Source organism: Aulostomus chinensis, chromosome 17, assembly GCF_037954235.1.
Source record: "Aulostomus chinensis isolate RoL2024-O1b breed Wild chromosome 17, RoL_Achi_v1.0, whole genome shotgun sequence".
Taxonomy (NCBI): domain Eukaryota; kingdom Metazoa; phylum Chordata; class Actinopteri; order Syngnathiformes; family Aulostomidae; genus Aulostomus; species Aulostomus chinensis.
Window position 1 is genome coordinate 10,016,039 of NC_141336.1, and position 16,118 is coordinate 10,032,156.

Here is a 16,118-nt window from a genome sequence, read left to right on the forward strand (position 1 = left end):
TTGAACTTGGATGATCTTTTAACTAACGCTAGTACCCCTGACTTAAATTGAAATTTCATACCAAATAAAGGTATTGCCGCCCCTTCATTGGTGTGTCGTGTCTTTCTGTTGCACACTTTCATACAAACCAGATGTGGCGAATTGATACCTTGCTCGGCCGTGCCAGATGTGTCATTTAGCTGTGGAGAAGTATTGGTGGGAGGGGAGAGGACGCAGGAGTAGCCGTCTGTGCAGCGACTACGCTGTGGGGCCACTGACCGGAGGGAGGGAGGAGAGGGGGTGGGGGGCTGTCTCTCCCTGATTGAATCCAGCTGTGGTGAATACGCTTGGAGGGGGTCCTTCAATTTGCATCTGAGGAGCCGACGGTGAGAGAGAAGGGCAGAGACGGGACAGTCCATTTTTGAAAGGCATTCCTCTAATAGTTTGTCGATGCAGCGAAGCTTCAGCACGACCAGGCAGTCGTTAATGTAAAACTGGTGTCAGCTTTCGCGTCAAGGCGCATAGCTGGGGGGTGAGAGGGTGAGGAGTGGATCTGGATCTGGAGTGAAATTTACGGGCCGTCTAAATCTTTGCCTTTGAAGGAGTTTAAGAGAAACCACAAACCATGCTTTTTGAAATACGTGGCTTCAGGTTCTCTACTTGTGCAAGGTCGGTATCCACTTTTTTCTTCTTGTTATGGGATAGTTGTTTTAGTTGTGTGCTTGAATGAACATGTTAGGGGATTCTGCTCCTGTTATTTTTTTTTCAACCATGTCTCTATTTAGTTTTTAAAATCTTGAAATGTCTTGTTTTGAAGGATGCTGGCAGCTCTGGTATTTATTCTCCTGTGTATTCAGCCTGGACATGGCCAGGTAACTGTTGTTCATTTATGACCTGGAAACAAGTTTCATTCAGTCCCATTTGGAACGATTTAATGGCTTTGTGACACCAGTAAAATTCATTTTAATACTAAGTAAAATTGGAAAGGCTTGTTTGGCACAATGAATTTTTTTCATTGCATCATAATGCATGAATAAATATACAACACATTTGTCACTACACTGAATCAGCCTCTTGATCATCTCTCCTCAGACTTGCACAGAGGGTTTTGCATATGATCGCAGGTCAAGACAGTGTATAGGTGAGTTAGATTTTAGGTATGTAATCAAATCTAAAGTGGATATGTGTAGTAGAATAGTTTCCCAAAGAAGATATACTCCACAACTGCTGTGGAAACAGGTATATGTCCTTATCGAAGCATCTCTCTCTCTGTATTCCAGATGTGGATGAGTGCCGTGTCCTGCCAGATGCTTGCAGAGGAGACATGCGCTGCGTCAACCAAAATGGCGGCTACCTATGTATTCCAAGGGGCATGTACAACCAGCCGTACAGACCAGAGACCCCCATTCTGCCTGAGCCAGTTTACCCAGATACATCGGTGGGATTTTCAGAGACATTCCCTTCGACCGGTGGAAGATCTGTGGAGCCCAGCTACCCAAGAGTGAGGAATACAGCCCCCTGCATCCTGGGATACACCCTGGCAGAGGATGGCACCTGTAATGGTGAGGGTACCTCTGCAGATCTGGCTGCTGTGGAAATTTGGTTTCATATGCAGACAAAACATCAGGCACATAAGATAAACATGGCAAAATTATTTAGTGGAGGAAAACTCTATCAAGGGCTGCTCATTGTTCGTCGGTTGTTTGCTTACATAAGTCCCTCAAAACTGTGTTGTGTTTAATCACTGAGGGTCAGCATGTACTTTCTGTCATCACCAGCTGTCAGTGTAGCCAAAGGCAGTTTGGTAGTTCTGGAGCAGCAGAGAAGTGGGTCTAAGCAGTAGTTTCTGACTGTGCTGGCCTTTCATCCCTAAAAATGAAGCTGACCTGTTCAAGGAAAGAGAGACGTCCCTGTTCAGTTTGTTTGTTTTAACCTAATATGGACCTGAACCCGTAACATTATCTGCCTTTAACATTGTGTAAATCCTGGGATTTTTGCCAATCATTGAGGAATTAGGATACAATAAATATGTTTCATTTTTAAGATGCATTTTAACTGGCCTTATAGTGTAGTTTCAGCTTGGTCTGTTAGGGTTTAAACCTCTGCTGCTACTCCAGTACAATGGGGCTCTGATCCAATTTTGCTTGTACTTGCTCTAAAGACACTCTCTCCAGAAACAAGATTATTCCCAGACGTTACAGTGAAACTGTTTTTACAGATTCTGCAGTCTCTCAAAGAAATCATCCCAGGAAGACGATTCACAATAGGCCCTATATAGATTAGAAAGAAAAAAAAGGACAAGTTTTGCCCGGTTATTTGAGGAGCATTGTATTTACGTGAACACTGGAGCTTGGAGACCACTTTCAAAGGTCAGACTTACTCCTCTGAGGTAGATCTGGACTCTTTTCTCCAACATTGTTGTTTTGTTTTTGTTTTTTTACAGTCATGGTGATCAGTTTCTGAAAAGTTCTTTCTGGGTAACATTCAGAGTTTAATCGTTCTTTTTAAAGCTACATTGTTTTCCTTTTGTCTCCATCTTCTGGCAGTGACAGTTATTACAAACATCTGTTGACACGCTTATGCCTGAAACACACCAGCTGTCAGCAGAGAGGGATTTTTAAGATTCTACCCTGGCAGGTTCTATGAAGTTTGTGTCATTTTAAACAGCCTCAATGTCATGCAATGAAGAAAGTAATATTGATTTGCTGGGAAAAAAACAGATATCCCTGGTGAGGTCATGGGCCTGTCTTGTGTGACGAACATGGTCAGTGTCATGGTCTGCTCCAACTGATTGCAATGATTACTGACTGTAATGCCTGTTGTTATGCTGCAGTTACACATCATGGACAGCCTCTGTGTATTTAGCCTGTCTTGTAGCCTACTCAGTTGTTACTGTTACACCCCCATGAAACGACTCATTCCTTTATCAGAATATTATTTATTTGGTTTGAAATTTACTGGAAATTCTGTAGAAGCTTAACAATCAAGTTACTCATCCCAATTCAGATCAGAATTTAGTTGGTGGCAGTGAGCTTAGTGAGAATTGTGGGAAGGACTTGAATGTAATTTAGACATAAAATGCTGCACTATAGCTTTAAGAACTCGTTGTTGTCTTCCAGCTTTTAAGAAAATTCGGGGTTGATGATGTCCACCTTCTTCTGCAGCTGTTTCTAACCCCTTTGTCTCCCAGCATCTGCAACCTCCTTTTAATCAAGTGAAACCCAATGAACACAGTGACACAAGGGAAGCGTGAAGAAGGCTTAAATCAGAGTAAGCCGTTAAACATCACAGGGGGAATGCATGAATCCATCAGAACTAAAGTGCGGCTGTCATTTGATGCTTGGTGCATCAGAGAGGCTTTCAACTGGTCACAGTGGGGAAATTTCATTTGATTGAGTCTGTCGAATTTCACAATAGTCAGAGATCCCAGCTGTCAGATAAACACTTCATATCTCCCCAGCTGTCTGAAATACATCTCAACATAAATAACAGCCAGGACAAGCTGCTGAAAACAGGTCCATTTGGGGAGTTTTTCTGTCATTTTGGATAAATCAACCATGACCCTTTAATGAGTGGAAAATGTACACATACAGCACAATTTTTTCCCTTTAAAGAGAGCTCAGAGTTTAGCTCATGCACAAATACTTCACAGGGGAGACAGCTTGTCAGGGGATCAGCTCACAGCCTTGTTTGGGTAAACTACACCATCAGAATGCCAAAGATGAGGTCATTTGTTGCCAGATCTGTGCCTGAGCTGGGCTTGGAGAACAGGCATCCTTCTGTGGGAGCTCATCATGACAAGCCCTCACACTCCTGAGTGCTGGTGTTGTTTGTGCATAGTGATGTAATGGGCTGTTGATTGGTGCTGCTGTGGGGCAGAAACTGCACAGACTGTGACTTCCTGTCTGAACTTCTAACACATGTGGCTTTGTCTTTAAGTTAATGGCACTGTGCTCCAGCAGTGTCACGAATGACACAAGTCTAGGGGGTAGGGGAGGGGATGAGGAGAATGGAACCAATTTGTCTTCTTACCTGTCATTATGCATTTGTGGGTGTGGTTTCATAACATCAGACAGTACAAGGTGTGATTTTACAAGAAAAAAAATGTATGCAGCATCATAAAATTGAGCTTCTTTTCCAAATATACCAACCCCCAGACATATCTTGCCATGCAGATAGTTTACCTATATTAAAGGGTAAATTCCAGACACCTTGCACACAAAATATAAAAGTTGACTATCCCCTATTTGACTTCAGAATAACGTCATTTTATGGTCACATTACAGCAGGACTTTTGCATGTAAAGAAAATGGTCCTATGTGGAAAAGTTCCTCTGCAAGAAATTCCTACGTAGTCCTGAGAAAGTCCCCACTGGTGTAAACAATGATGTTGACCTGTAATGTGCCAACATTTTCCTCATTTTAGGGGAATATACATATGTTACTATGTCTCCAAATGAAAGTTCTTTTAAAGTTAAAAAAAAAATTGAACAAAAACCTGAGTAGGATTTGGAACTATATCATGGATACCACCTATCCTTGTGTAAGTGTGTCATTAACAGTGTTGGGGTCATGTAGGTAGTAGTAAGTAGTTATGTAGTACATATTACACTTAAAAAAGGAAATATCTTATTATCTTATTACTCCAGTGGACTGATAATTCCTCACTCTGCTCATTGCATTAGTTTTTCCATCACTCTGTAAAATCACCTACTGCATAATTGACAGTTAACAATATGACAAAAAATTTGACGTGAAGAGGCTGACAAAGTAAATGACCAGAGTACTGGAGTCTAACTATAGATACCACTGGACACTGATTACTTAGTTACAAAAGAAAGCTACTCTGTCTTAATTTTGCTGGAGTACCTGCTTTTAAAAATGCAACTGTAATGAATGACATCCTTGTACAAGCACAACGCTCAACACAAAACCTGTAGAAACACCTACGCAAACAGCTTAGAAATGCAATGGGAAAAAAATCAGGTTTTATCTCTTGTGACAGACACACACACCAAATTAAAACCTGACTTAAAATCTTCAAACTAAAAAGTAAGAAGTAACAACAACCTCGATAGAAATGTCCGAAGTATAATAGTTGTCTCAGAGATCAAAGATTCTTTCAAAGAAATAAATACTCAAGTAAATAATAGATACTCAAAAACTGTAGTTAAATACAGTCGTCAAGTGAATGTAAATTCCTGTCAACTACTGCTTACGTATCCTTTCATATCTGCATTAAGTGTTCACAATAGTGGGTGATTTTTTTTTTTAAGCCTGTATGCAGTTCCAGTTTCCAGTTTCTAGTAACTTTTTTGTCCTTTACTGTAACAAACTTGTAGAAATGGGCACACCTCCAGCACTTGCTCTACCACTTTTGTCCTACGTCTCCGACAGCCAAATTATGTTGACAAGTCATGTGGTTGTTGCGCAAGTGCACATTTGATTGTTTTATTTGGCAGATATTGCAGATGATTAAAGGATGATTGTCTTAGGCAGTAACAACCTTCTTAGACCTGTAAATGATTATCGTGGCATTACTGAAAGCAGAACAGCGTTGTTTCGCAGATAAATGTAATATGATAAGTTATTTGTAATTTTTAAATTTTGCACACCCAACTGTGGTATTTAATTGTGTAGCTGTGCACAATTTAACTGTGTTAGAAGCCAAATGGTGTGGTTTCAGCTTTGTCTGCTGGGGCTTTTAACTTCTACTATTCCCTTGATACAATGGAGCTGAATCGCATTTTGCTTGTAATTGCGCTGAAGAAGCTCTCTCCAGCAACAAGATCATTCCCAGACGTCACAGTCAACAGTTTTCACCTGTGAAATTAAAAACAAAAAACAAAAAACAACTGCCTTCTCCAGAAACAAGATGATTCACAGACCTCCCGGTGAAGACTTTGCATTTTCTCAAAGATGTTCACAGAGGATTTTGTGGATTAGGGAAATTTTTTGGACTCTTAAGGTGTATTGTATTGACAGTAGAAGCTGTCATACCTCAAAACCCTCAGTGTGTCTGCATGAGCAGACACCGGTAGTAGCAGAATCAGAATGGTTTTCCAGGACACATTGCCTAGACATTCTTTTACACACTATGATGACCAGCTGCTCAGTTTTTCATTTTACATGGGACTGAAGAATTAATTTCCGCTGGTGTTTTTACTTGGACTGGAGGATTACATGCTCCTTGGTGGCTTGAAAAAGTCCTTGTGAGCTTCTAAAAAGCATTGGAAAACCCCCCAAAAAAAAGTACAAAGGAAGGCAAAAGGAAGATAGTTTGTGACATTGTTCTCATTTCACAGATATACAATATGAATTACAATAATAGAAATTCTTAATGAAAACTATGAAATACTTATGCTTACATGATACTTTGTGATATAGAAGAGCTGAATAAGCATTACTGATACATAATTAACCATTTATTACTGCATTTTGTGACCCCATTGATAAGTGTTAGTGTATCCCACCCTAACCCCACTCCAACTTCCCCCAGGTTTTCCATCCATTTTTGCTGTAACCCATAAAACTAACATGAACACCATGAGCAAATAATTTGTAGACTCGCTAGTTAGCTAACAAAGCATTAACTAACCGTTATTAATGTGTCCTTATTTGAACACATTATCAAATGATGATAGGTGAGTATGAGTGAACAGGACTTGACCTTTTGACATTTAATGCTAAGGAAGATGATTTTTAAATCAGTTTGTATGAAAGAGCCCATATAAGGAACTGAACTAATCTGCTCCTGCACTTTGTGTGTGAACACTGCAGATCTGCAGCGTGACTAGCTACACATGGGGTGCAGCTGACAGACATTCAGGGACCTTTTGACTGGTAACTGCAAGCAGGCGTTGGGTCTGTTTAGATCTTGGCATGTTTGCCCTATCATTCTTCACCTACATGGAGAACCAGTGTTCCAAGTTGGCACAAAGGGGAGCAGTCCCATTGACAGACGTTATCGCTGTTCATAGCAGCCTGTCCAAACAAAAAGCAAGGCTCCCACCCACTTCCCCCACCAGTTTTCTAGAAATCGATGACTTCATGGTCTGAGAACCAAACACAGAGGCTGGAATTTTTGATTTTTAATTCCCTCATAAGGAAATGTGGCTATTAGCTTGTAGTGTGAGTTGCTTCAGGGCTGAAGTGGAATTTAGAATGTAATCTGAGCAATCTCTGATCTTACATAAACAAATGTAAGTGGATATGGAATTCAAATCTTGGTGTTAAGAGGTTTGATAACAAAGGCAGGATGATGAAACCTGAGTGCTGGGGGAACTTTTGACCTGTTGCTTGTTTGTGTTTTCTCAGAACTAGCAAGGGAAGTTTTTGTCTGGTGGATGTTCTTTTGAGCAAGGCACATCACTAAAGCTGTAGACTGGAAAACTTTTAACTGCCATACTTCAATCAACTGAATTATATGTAGAAACCTTTATCTGTATGTCTTTCCCTCTTATCTTACCATTCAACTCTATTAGCAACCATTCAACCCCTTGAACCATAACAGGAGCAGAACATACGGGCGAAAGGACACGGGTTAGCCAGTAGAAGAACATAGTGATTCAGATAAAATGCATTTTACTTTCACTCTCTGAGTTCTGAGTTCTCAGTACATACTGACTAATGATAACCCCTCTGAAACCACGACAGCGAGTTATAGTGTTCCACAAGGGTCTGTGCTTGGACCAATCCTCTTCACACTATACATGCTTCCCAATTAATATTCATTGCTATGCAGATGATACACAGCTGTATTTATCAATGCATCCACATAAAACAAATCAGCTGACTAAACTGGAGGCCTGTCCAAAGGAGATCAAACATGGATGACCCATAATTTCCTTTGATTAAACTCTGACAAAACTGAAGTTATTTTGCTGGGCCCAAAACACCTTACAGACACCCTATCTAATGAGATAGGTGCCCTGGATGGCATTACCTTGGCCCCCAGCACTACCTGGCTCCCTGTCAAATTCAGAATAGAATTCAAAATTCTTCTTCTAACGTACAAAGTCCTCAACAGTCAGGCTCATTCATACCTGACAGAGCTCATAGTCCCTTATTACCCAGCTAGAACCCTTTGCTCCCAGGATGCAGGGTTACTGCTGGTTCCTAGAGTTTCTAAAAGTAGAATGGGAGCCAGAGCCTTAAGGTATCAAGCTACCCTCCTGTGGAACCGTCTCCCAGTTTCAGTCTGGATGCAGACACCCCCTCTACCTTTAAGAGCAGACTAAAGACCTTCCTTTTTGATCAGGCTTATAGTTAGGGCTGCTTAGGCTGGCCCTTAGATATGCTGCCATAGGCTTAGACTGCCGGGGGATCTCCCATGGCGCACTGGGCTTCTCTCTCCTCCTCTCTTTCCTCTCGTTCCTCTCTGTCCTCCTATATGTGTCATTTATAAATCTTACTCATATGTGTTACGAACTCGTCTTCTTTTCTGGTGCCTTCGGGCTCCCTGCATCCCAGATCCTGGGTGCTGCTGGAGGAGGCTGCAGACCTGAAGAGGCTCAAGCTGCCACCCGTAGCTCCACCTGCTCACGTCCCCGTCTGTCCATCAGTCTCTTCCCTTTCTCTCTCTCTTTGTCTCTGTCCCACTCTTTCCTTCTGCATATCTGTCTTCCTCCATTATCTGTCTTTGTCTCTGCCCCACTCTCCTGCTCTCTTTCCCCCCAACTGGTCAAAGCAGAAGGCCGTCCCCATTGAGCCTGGATCTGCTCGACGTTCCTGCCTGTTAAAAGGAAGGTTTTCATCTCCGCTGTTGCAGGATGTGCTTGCTGATGGAGAATTGTTGGGTGTAAATTCAATGAAGGAGTGTGGTACTAGACCTGCTCTACTTGTAAAGTATCATGAGATAACTTTTGATGTGATTCAGCGCGATACAAATAAAATTGCCTTGACTTCTATTAAAAGGCTAACATTTGACAGCTAGGATTCTGTTTGACTGTCTGGATTTTGAAAGATGGTCTGGATTCTAGATTGACGGTCAGGATGGAAGATTGACATGACAGTCGGGAATGTCAGGATAGAAAACTGACATGATAATCAGCATTATGATTGATCATTGTGTTCTGAAATAAAGAAAGAAAGAAAGAAAAAATAAAATGAAATAAAAAAAGATCCTCTGTCTGCCTGGTTCCTCTCCTGTGTTTCAGACGTTGATGAATGTGAGACCAACTCTCATCACTGTAACCCGACCCAGGTCTGCATTAACACGGCAGGGGGCTACACCTGCTCCTGCACAGAAGGGTACTGGCTGATTGGTGGCCAATGTCAGGGTGAGTAAATTGCTGTGTCTTTAAGAACTTTGTTGAGTGGTTATGTCAACTCACTTACCAATTTTTTAGGTACACTTAGATTGAACTAATGCAGTACAATAAGTACTTATGCAGTATTGCAGTAATGAGGATTAGAATGTTCGGTGTTTAATGAATTCCTTGTGAGATGATGGCTTTTTGAGGCTGTATTTTATGCTGATTTTAAATGGTGTATCATAATAGGAAGGGTGAATGTAATCCAGTGTAGTGGTGTTATATTCTGTTAATTTTATCCTGGTATACTTCTGCTTAAGGTTAGTGAGTGTTCATGGAAATTCATGTACTACACATCACATGTATTATAACATGTAAAATTGATTTGTTAATTCACATGCTTTGACACGTTCATTTTTCTGTCTTTCACAGCACAGATCTCAGTTAATGGAAGGTTGTCAAAATTGTGATGCAGAGATGTGAAGCTGAAGTTAATCAAATTACTTCTGTAGCCAGAAATTCAAAAATTGCTTCTAAGGGCTTTACATTCTGTACAAGGTACAGCCAATGTTGTTTTCGCTGTTTTCGACGATGACGAAATTATTTCATTGATCCCCTTCTTATTTATAATGATAACAAGATGGTGAGGAGATAAACACAGCTCTTGGATGACTAAAACATGGCGAGACGTGTGTGAGTTTTCGTTGACGAGACGAGAATGAACATAAATATTAGTGGGCGTCTGTCAGACGTTCAAAATGCATGACATTTCTGCTTATTGTGGGTGGAATCTGTCAGTTAAAACCTAAAAAGTATCTGCAAAGCTGCAGCATCCTTCTATGGGCACGACCACCACCTGGCATGAAGTGAACATTCTGCTCAACACACCTGTGGTCACTCGCCACAGACATTGGACCACTGCGGCAGCGTCAACAAAGGGGCTCAGTGGTCAGAAAGGACGAGAAGATTTATGGACGTATTTTAAATATAATCTGGCAGCAGCAAACACTGACGCACTGCAAAGGGAGATGTGGCAAATGTGGCCACTAAGATGGTTTTAGTTTATGGCTTTTTTGAACAATGAATATTTTTGGCACTGTTACCACTTCACTTGTATGTGATGCATAATCCTCATACTGTACAAGAAAGTGTTTGCCGTTGGGTGGAAACCTTGTATATCTAAAACCATTCCTTTATTATTTTAATTATTGGTGAAAATAGCCGATCTACAAGCTCACAATGTGTTGCCATGTGTTGAACTTGTAGATCGGCTATTTTCACAACTGATGTGTGAAACTCTTATGATGAAGTTGGGCATCAATTCATGAAAGAACAGTTGAAATATGGAGATAAAAGGTTTCTGTGCAACAGTAATCTTCAATACGTCTCAACCTAAATTAATATGTTGAAAGGCTATACTTCTTTTCTTTTTTAACTAAAACTGACTAAAAACTTTTTGAGTTTTCGTCAACTATAACTGGACTAAAACTCCCACATAAAGACATTACTAAAATTTGACTAAAACTCATAAGCATTTTAGTCCAAAAGACTAAGACGAAGACTAAATTTAAAATGGCTGCCAAAAACAACACTGGGTACAGCAGCCTTTGCTCCTAGACAGAACAACTCCCCAAAATGCTTTTAATGCAAAAAAAAAGTCAACTTTTGTTTCATGTTATTGACATTTTTGTCAATAACACTTCAGCAAGATTACTACGCAGACATTTAAACTGCAACATTCAAGAAGTGTAGACAAGCAAAATACACAGCATTCACAAGGCTGATATCCATCAGTCAACTCTCAGTATCCTTTTGAGCAAATGGGGCACACATTATTACACACAAAAGGAAGTGAAACCAAAGGATAAATGAGAATTAATTTATGGTATAGTGTCTGCACTGCTAATGATCTGGAAGTAATGGAGAAACCTCAGAAAAGCACAGTGATTTATTAAACTCTGCTATGTTTGCCATGAACAATATCAGTGTTACTAAATAAAAGTTTTTCCTTCTTTAAAATCAATTTTTGTTGAGCTCTCATGGAAAAAAATAAATGCTTTATCCTCAGACAGGATTAATTTGTGATCATTGTGTCAAGAAATAACTTTTGAAAGAACAACAGCACCCTCTTTTGGTTTTGTGTAGAAAACAAATTTCTTGCCTTTATTAACAGTAGATGGTCTGGTACTTAACTGGTGTTTCTTTCTCTTTTTTTGTCTAGATATTGATGAATGCCGCTATGGTTACTGCCAACAGCTGTGCCAATGTACCAGGCTCTTATTCTTGCTCCTGTAACACTGGCTTCATCCTCAACCCTGATAGCAGGACTTGTCAAGGTATATGCGCGCATGCCCGCACACGCATGCACACACACACACACACACACACACACACACACACACACACACACACACACACACACACACACGTGAGTGCATGCATATTTACTTTCTTTGATGACATTTTCCCATTTTATAATACCAGAGGTGTTTCAGTGTCACTTCTGTTCCTCCTCCAGATGTGGATGAATGTGAAGATCAGCCATGCTCGCATGGCTGCTTCAACACTTATGGCTCCTATATGTGCAACTGTGACGAGGGCTTTGAGCTGGCGTCTGATGGAACCACTTGCATTGGTACATATAGCTGACGACGTTTTGATCAATCAGGGATGTAAACATTCAAAAGTGAAATGAATTTAGATATTTTTGACTTTGACAATCAGGCCAAACCAAAACAAATCCCATCTACTCAAGCAAATACAATATCACCTCACAAATGTGTCTGTTTCTCTATCAACTCACAGCTGAGAGTGAAAATGACAAAGAATGCTCGGATGACAAGTGGCAATTGCAGTACCTGGAAGTTTACTCAAAGTGAATTAGAAATTGTGTTCAACACAGTTTAGTGATGCTGTTGTCTGCAATCCTCAAAGTCTCTCTATCAGATGCTGACTTTTAACCTTGTTTTTCTGACATCCTGTAGACTTGGATGAGTGCAGCTTCTCTGAGTTTCTGTGTCAGCACAGATGTGTGAACACGCCTGGCTCGTTCTCCTGCATCTGCCCCTTGGGATATTATGTATATGAGGACGGCAGGACTTGTGAAGGTAAAATTCTCCTCATTTGTCACAATAGTACAGTGAGTAAAATGAAGAGAGGGTTAATTTTAAATGTTAAAATGAAGTTATTAACTCTGGGATTACTGGGATTACGTAAATTGTTTTCATAATTTTGACATTTTGCTGGGACTATGTTTTGTCTGTTAGCTAAAAGAAAAAAAGTCATTTGTGATTCTTTCTAGGGGGTAGTAGAAAGGGTCGTCTACACTTTTAGTGCCGTAAATGTAGATGTATCAAGAAAATTTGCCTTCAGTGTGTAATATGTTTTCCAAGGGCTTGAATGTCAGCTAATGTTAAAAATCATAGTATTATTGAAAATATTATTGAGGGGTGCACGATATTGAATTATTTTCTGATGTGATTTATACTGATATGTACTGATATGGTCTATATTAAACAAGTTTTGATGATATTCACACTTTGAACATAAAACACATCTAAACATTGTGAATTTGAAAAGTCAAGTGTTTTTCCAAAACATTCGGAAAGTCCATAAATCATATATGTACTGCATTGCTTCCTCGTCATCTGATGAACAAAGCAGAAGAAATGAACACTTCTGCTCATTGGAACAATACTGTTCTATTAAAGATGACCCATATTTGCTGATAATGATTCCTTGTTGATATTATCATGCATCCTGTGTGTTGTTCTTGGCTCTCTTTGATTTTTGTACAGATTAGGATTTTCGTTTTAACCAATAATGCTTTATTCATGTTTTTGTGATGATGATGTTTTAACTGACTTTGATTGTTGTGTGCTTGATTTTAAAGATATCAATGAATGTGACACTGGTAACAACACCTGTACAACAGAACAAGTATGTTTCAATTTCCAGGGAGGTTATACATGCCTGGATCCTTTACAGTGTCACTCTCCTTACATTGAAGTTAGTGACAAGTAAGTTGTTTTTTTCCTAACCCATCGAAAACATTTGTAGCCTTGGTTTCCCTTTAGCAATCTTTCTGCTATGCTTACAAACCAGATTTAATCTTTTTTTTTTGGAAACTCTCAGAACCCTTAACTTTCCCCTGTCTCTTGTCTCTGCAGTCAGTGCATGTGTTCAGCTGAGAACCCTGCCTGCAGGGACAGGCCCTTCACTATCCTGTACAGACACATGGACTTGTCCTCGGGCCGCAGTGTGCCTGCAGACATCTTCCAGATGCAGGCCACCACACGTTACCCGGGCGCCTTCTACATCTTCCAGATCAAGTCAGGAAATGAGGGACGAGAGTTTTACATGAGAGTGAGTTAATGTTTTCCAATTGTCCCTCTATCAGTCCATTAAAACCACATCTCAGTGACACCTTGAGATTCTCTTCAAATTTGGCACATTCCCTACACACCAAGTGATGAACGGATTTGATTTTGGTGTTTAAGGTCACGGTGACTGAGCAAAAAAAACAAACTTGGCTAAGTTCACAGGCTACATATTGGAATGCGTGAAATGATGAAGTGATGAAATTTTATATCCCAAGGTCAAATTAAATGTGATATCATAACAGAATGCCGTTGGAATGACATATTTTAGAAGGCAAACCCTGAACCTTCTGGCATTTAATGTCCAAAACAATCTTTGTAGGCGCATTCAGCTGCTTTATGGCAACCGCTATATTTAGCGTACATAAAAAAATCTTCAACATTCACAAGTGTGGTGTTTGCTGATATATCTCTACTGTATATAAAAAAAAAAACATTAAGAGTTTATTAAGGTTATGTTAACAACAGACCTTGACTTTGAAACGGGAGATGTTCAACAATGCTAACTTATTTCTGGGTTTTATGATCATTCCTGTGCAGCTGTCAGTGTTTGCTACTTGTAAAAAAAAAGCCTTATAAACTCTGTAAATACAGATACAAGTACTGCAAATGAGGGGAAAGACTTAAAACGTGACGTCTACCCTTCAGTGCACTGTACCACCACTAGATGGAACCATGAATTTGAGCCATAGGAGTGAGCAGTGTGTTACTGCTCCTGGATCATTAGTAACTGTGCAGCAGGATTTAAACAGGATTGTCTGTGACGTGATGAAACGTTTGACATTAAGGTACACAGCATCTCACCTGTTTCATGACTAATGAAAGCCCTGATTTGATCTCAAATTCACACATTAAGTTTCTGTGAATTTGTGCTTAGAAGTAAATGCTGTTACAAGCCCTCTAGGGTTGGATTCCTTCCACCATGTGCAGCCTAATTTAATGTAGACGATTCCTTAATTTTCCTTTCTTTTTGTTCCAGCAAACCAGTAACGTAAGTGCCACGCTTGTTCTTTCCCGGCCCATTAAAGGACCGAGAGAGCTGGTGTTGGACTTGGAAATGGTCACAGTCAACAATGTCATCAACTTCCGCGGCAGCTCCATTATACGTCTGACGATATTCGTATCAGAGCACCCGTTCTGAGTGTCCCGAATGAACTCATGAAGATCTAGCACAATGCAGCTGCACTCACCTGCAGCTGATGTAATAGTTTGTTTAAGACAGCTCATCACCCTATAAAAACACAATTCTTATGTCATCCTCAATTAATGACTCAGCGATTATGAGCTGATGGGAAACTATCCCTGTGCTGGAATCCCCACCCTGGTTTAATGGACATTTATATGGCTGCAATAAAGACACAGAGGGATATCTATGGTGTACAATTCCTGACATCCTTTATTTAGAAGCTGAAGGTTATGTAAAATGCCCTCTCTGTTTTCCAGGTGTCTGTGAGCCCTTCAGATAAACTGTGAACGTTTATATGCCTTACATTATGTTGCTGCATAAGGGCTGTATTGTTTTTATGAGACAAGATTATAGTGTAATTGTGCATTCACAGCAACGATATCTGAATTAACGTATTAACAAGACATTATATGAATTATTGATCACAGTTTCTTTTCAGACCAATAAATGTCTTTATCACACAACTGGCTTGAGTAGACTACTGAACTCAGTGGTGCCCATTTATTCTTGATTGTTTTCATGTTTGAAAAAAACAATGAATAAAAATGGAATTAAAATTCAATTAATACATTTATACACTTCCTAATAGATGAACAATTTCATTAAATCAGTGGTGGAAAGTAAACATTTTTATTCAAGTGCTGAAGTACAATGTCAAGGATTCAGTGTATTTTACTTTGTACTTGTACTCCATTTATCTGAACCTATCAGCTTCTAGTTGCTTTGAAGTACAATATTTTGCCTAGAAACCATGATTAAGATGAGGGACTTCCAAATCTGACAAACAAACAGACTAGAGGTCAATGGTGGGAGAACAAACACTTCCAAGCACTTGAATACACAAATATCCTGTCGAATGTTCATTTTTACCTTTGATACTTGTAATCAATATCAAATTTTATCTACTTCTCCATCTGGGTTTTTTTTTTTTAATTTTATTTCAGTTAAGGAACTGTGCACTTCTTCCAACACTACATTTAATTTAATGTTATTAATTTGTGTTATGATCATTTACTTATTTTATGATCATTTATCTGCCTCAAGGGTTAACAGTTATCTGTTTTTGCAAATGAAGTCTTCACATCATTTCTCACTGGGTGAGAAGCTATAATGGAGCCTGGTCAGTAATTGGGTTTACAGCTACATTTGTTAGGCTTAAAATTCCATTTATTGTTGACATTATGATGTTTAATATTAAGATAGTGGTTATGCTGAAGAGTATGCTTATATCCTTTCCCTCATATTTGTAAATAGCTGCGTTGAAGTATGAGAAACCACAGCAAACTACAATTTTAATCATAAATGTAACTCTAAACTTGAC

The 16,118-nt window shown here is 39.7% G+C and overlaps 1 protein-coding gene across 1 annotated transcript; it reads left to right on the forward strand.

The window, feature by feature from the left end:
- The first annotated feature begins 314 nt into the window (after positions 1-314).
- fbln5 (fibulin 5) lies at positions 315-15,254 on the forward strand. Its single transcript, XM_086182119.1, is given in 12 exon segments — positions 315-648; positions 797-851; positions 1,072-1,120; positions 1,260-1,541; positions 9,137-9,259; positions 11,454-11,487; positions 11,489-11,568; positions 11,751-11,867; positions 12,217-12,339; positions 13,125-13,251; positions 13,402-13,597; positions 14,591-15,254. Coding segments are annotated over 12 exon segments (1,392 nt in total). The 5' UTR covers positions 315-604; the 3' UTR covers positions 14,753-15,254.
- The last annotated feature ends 864 nt before the right edge of the window (positions 15,255-16,118 follow it).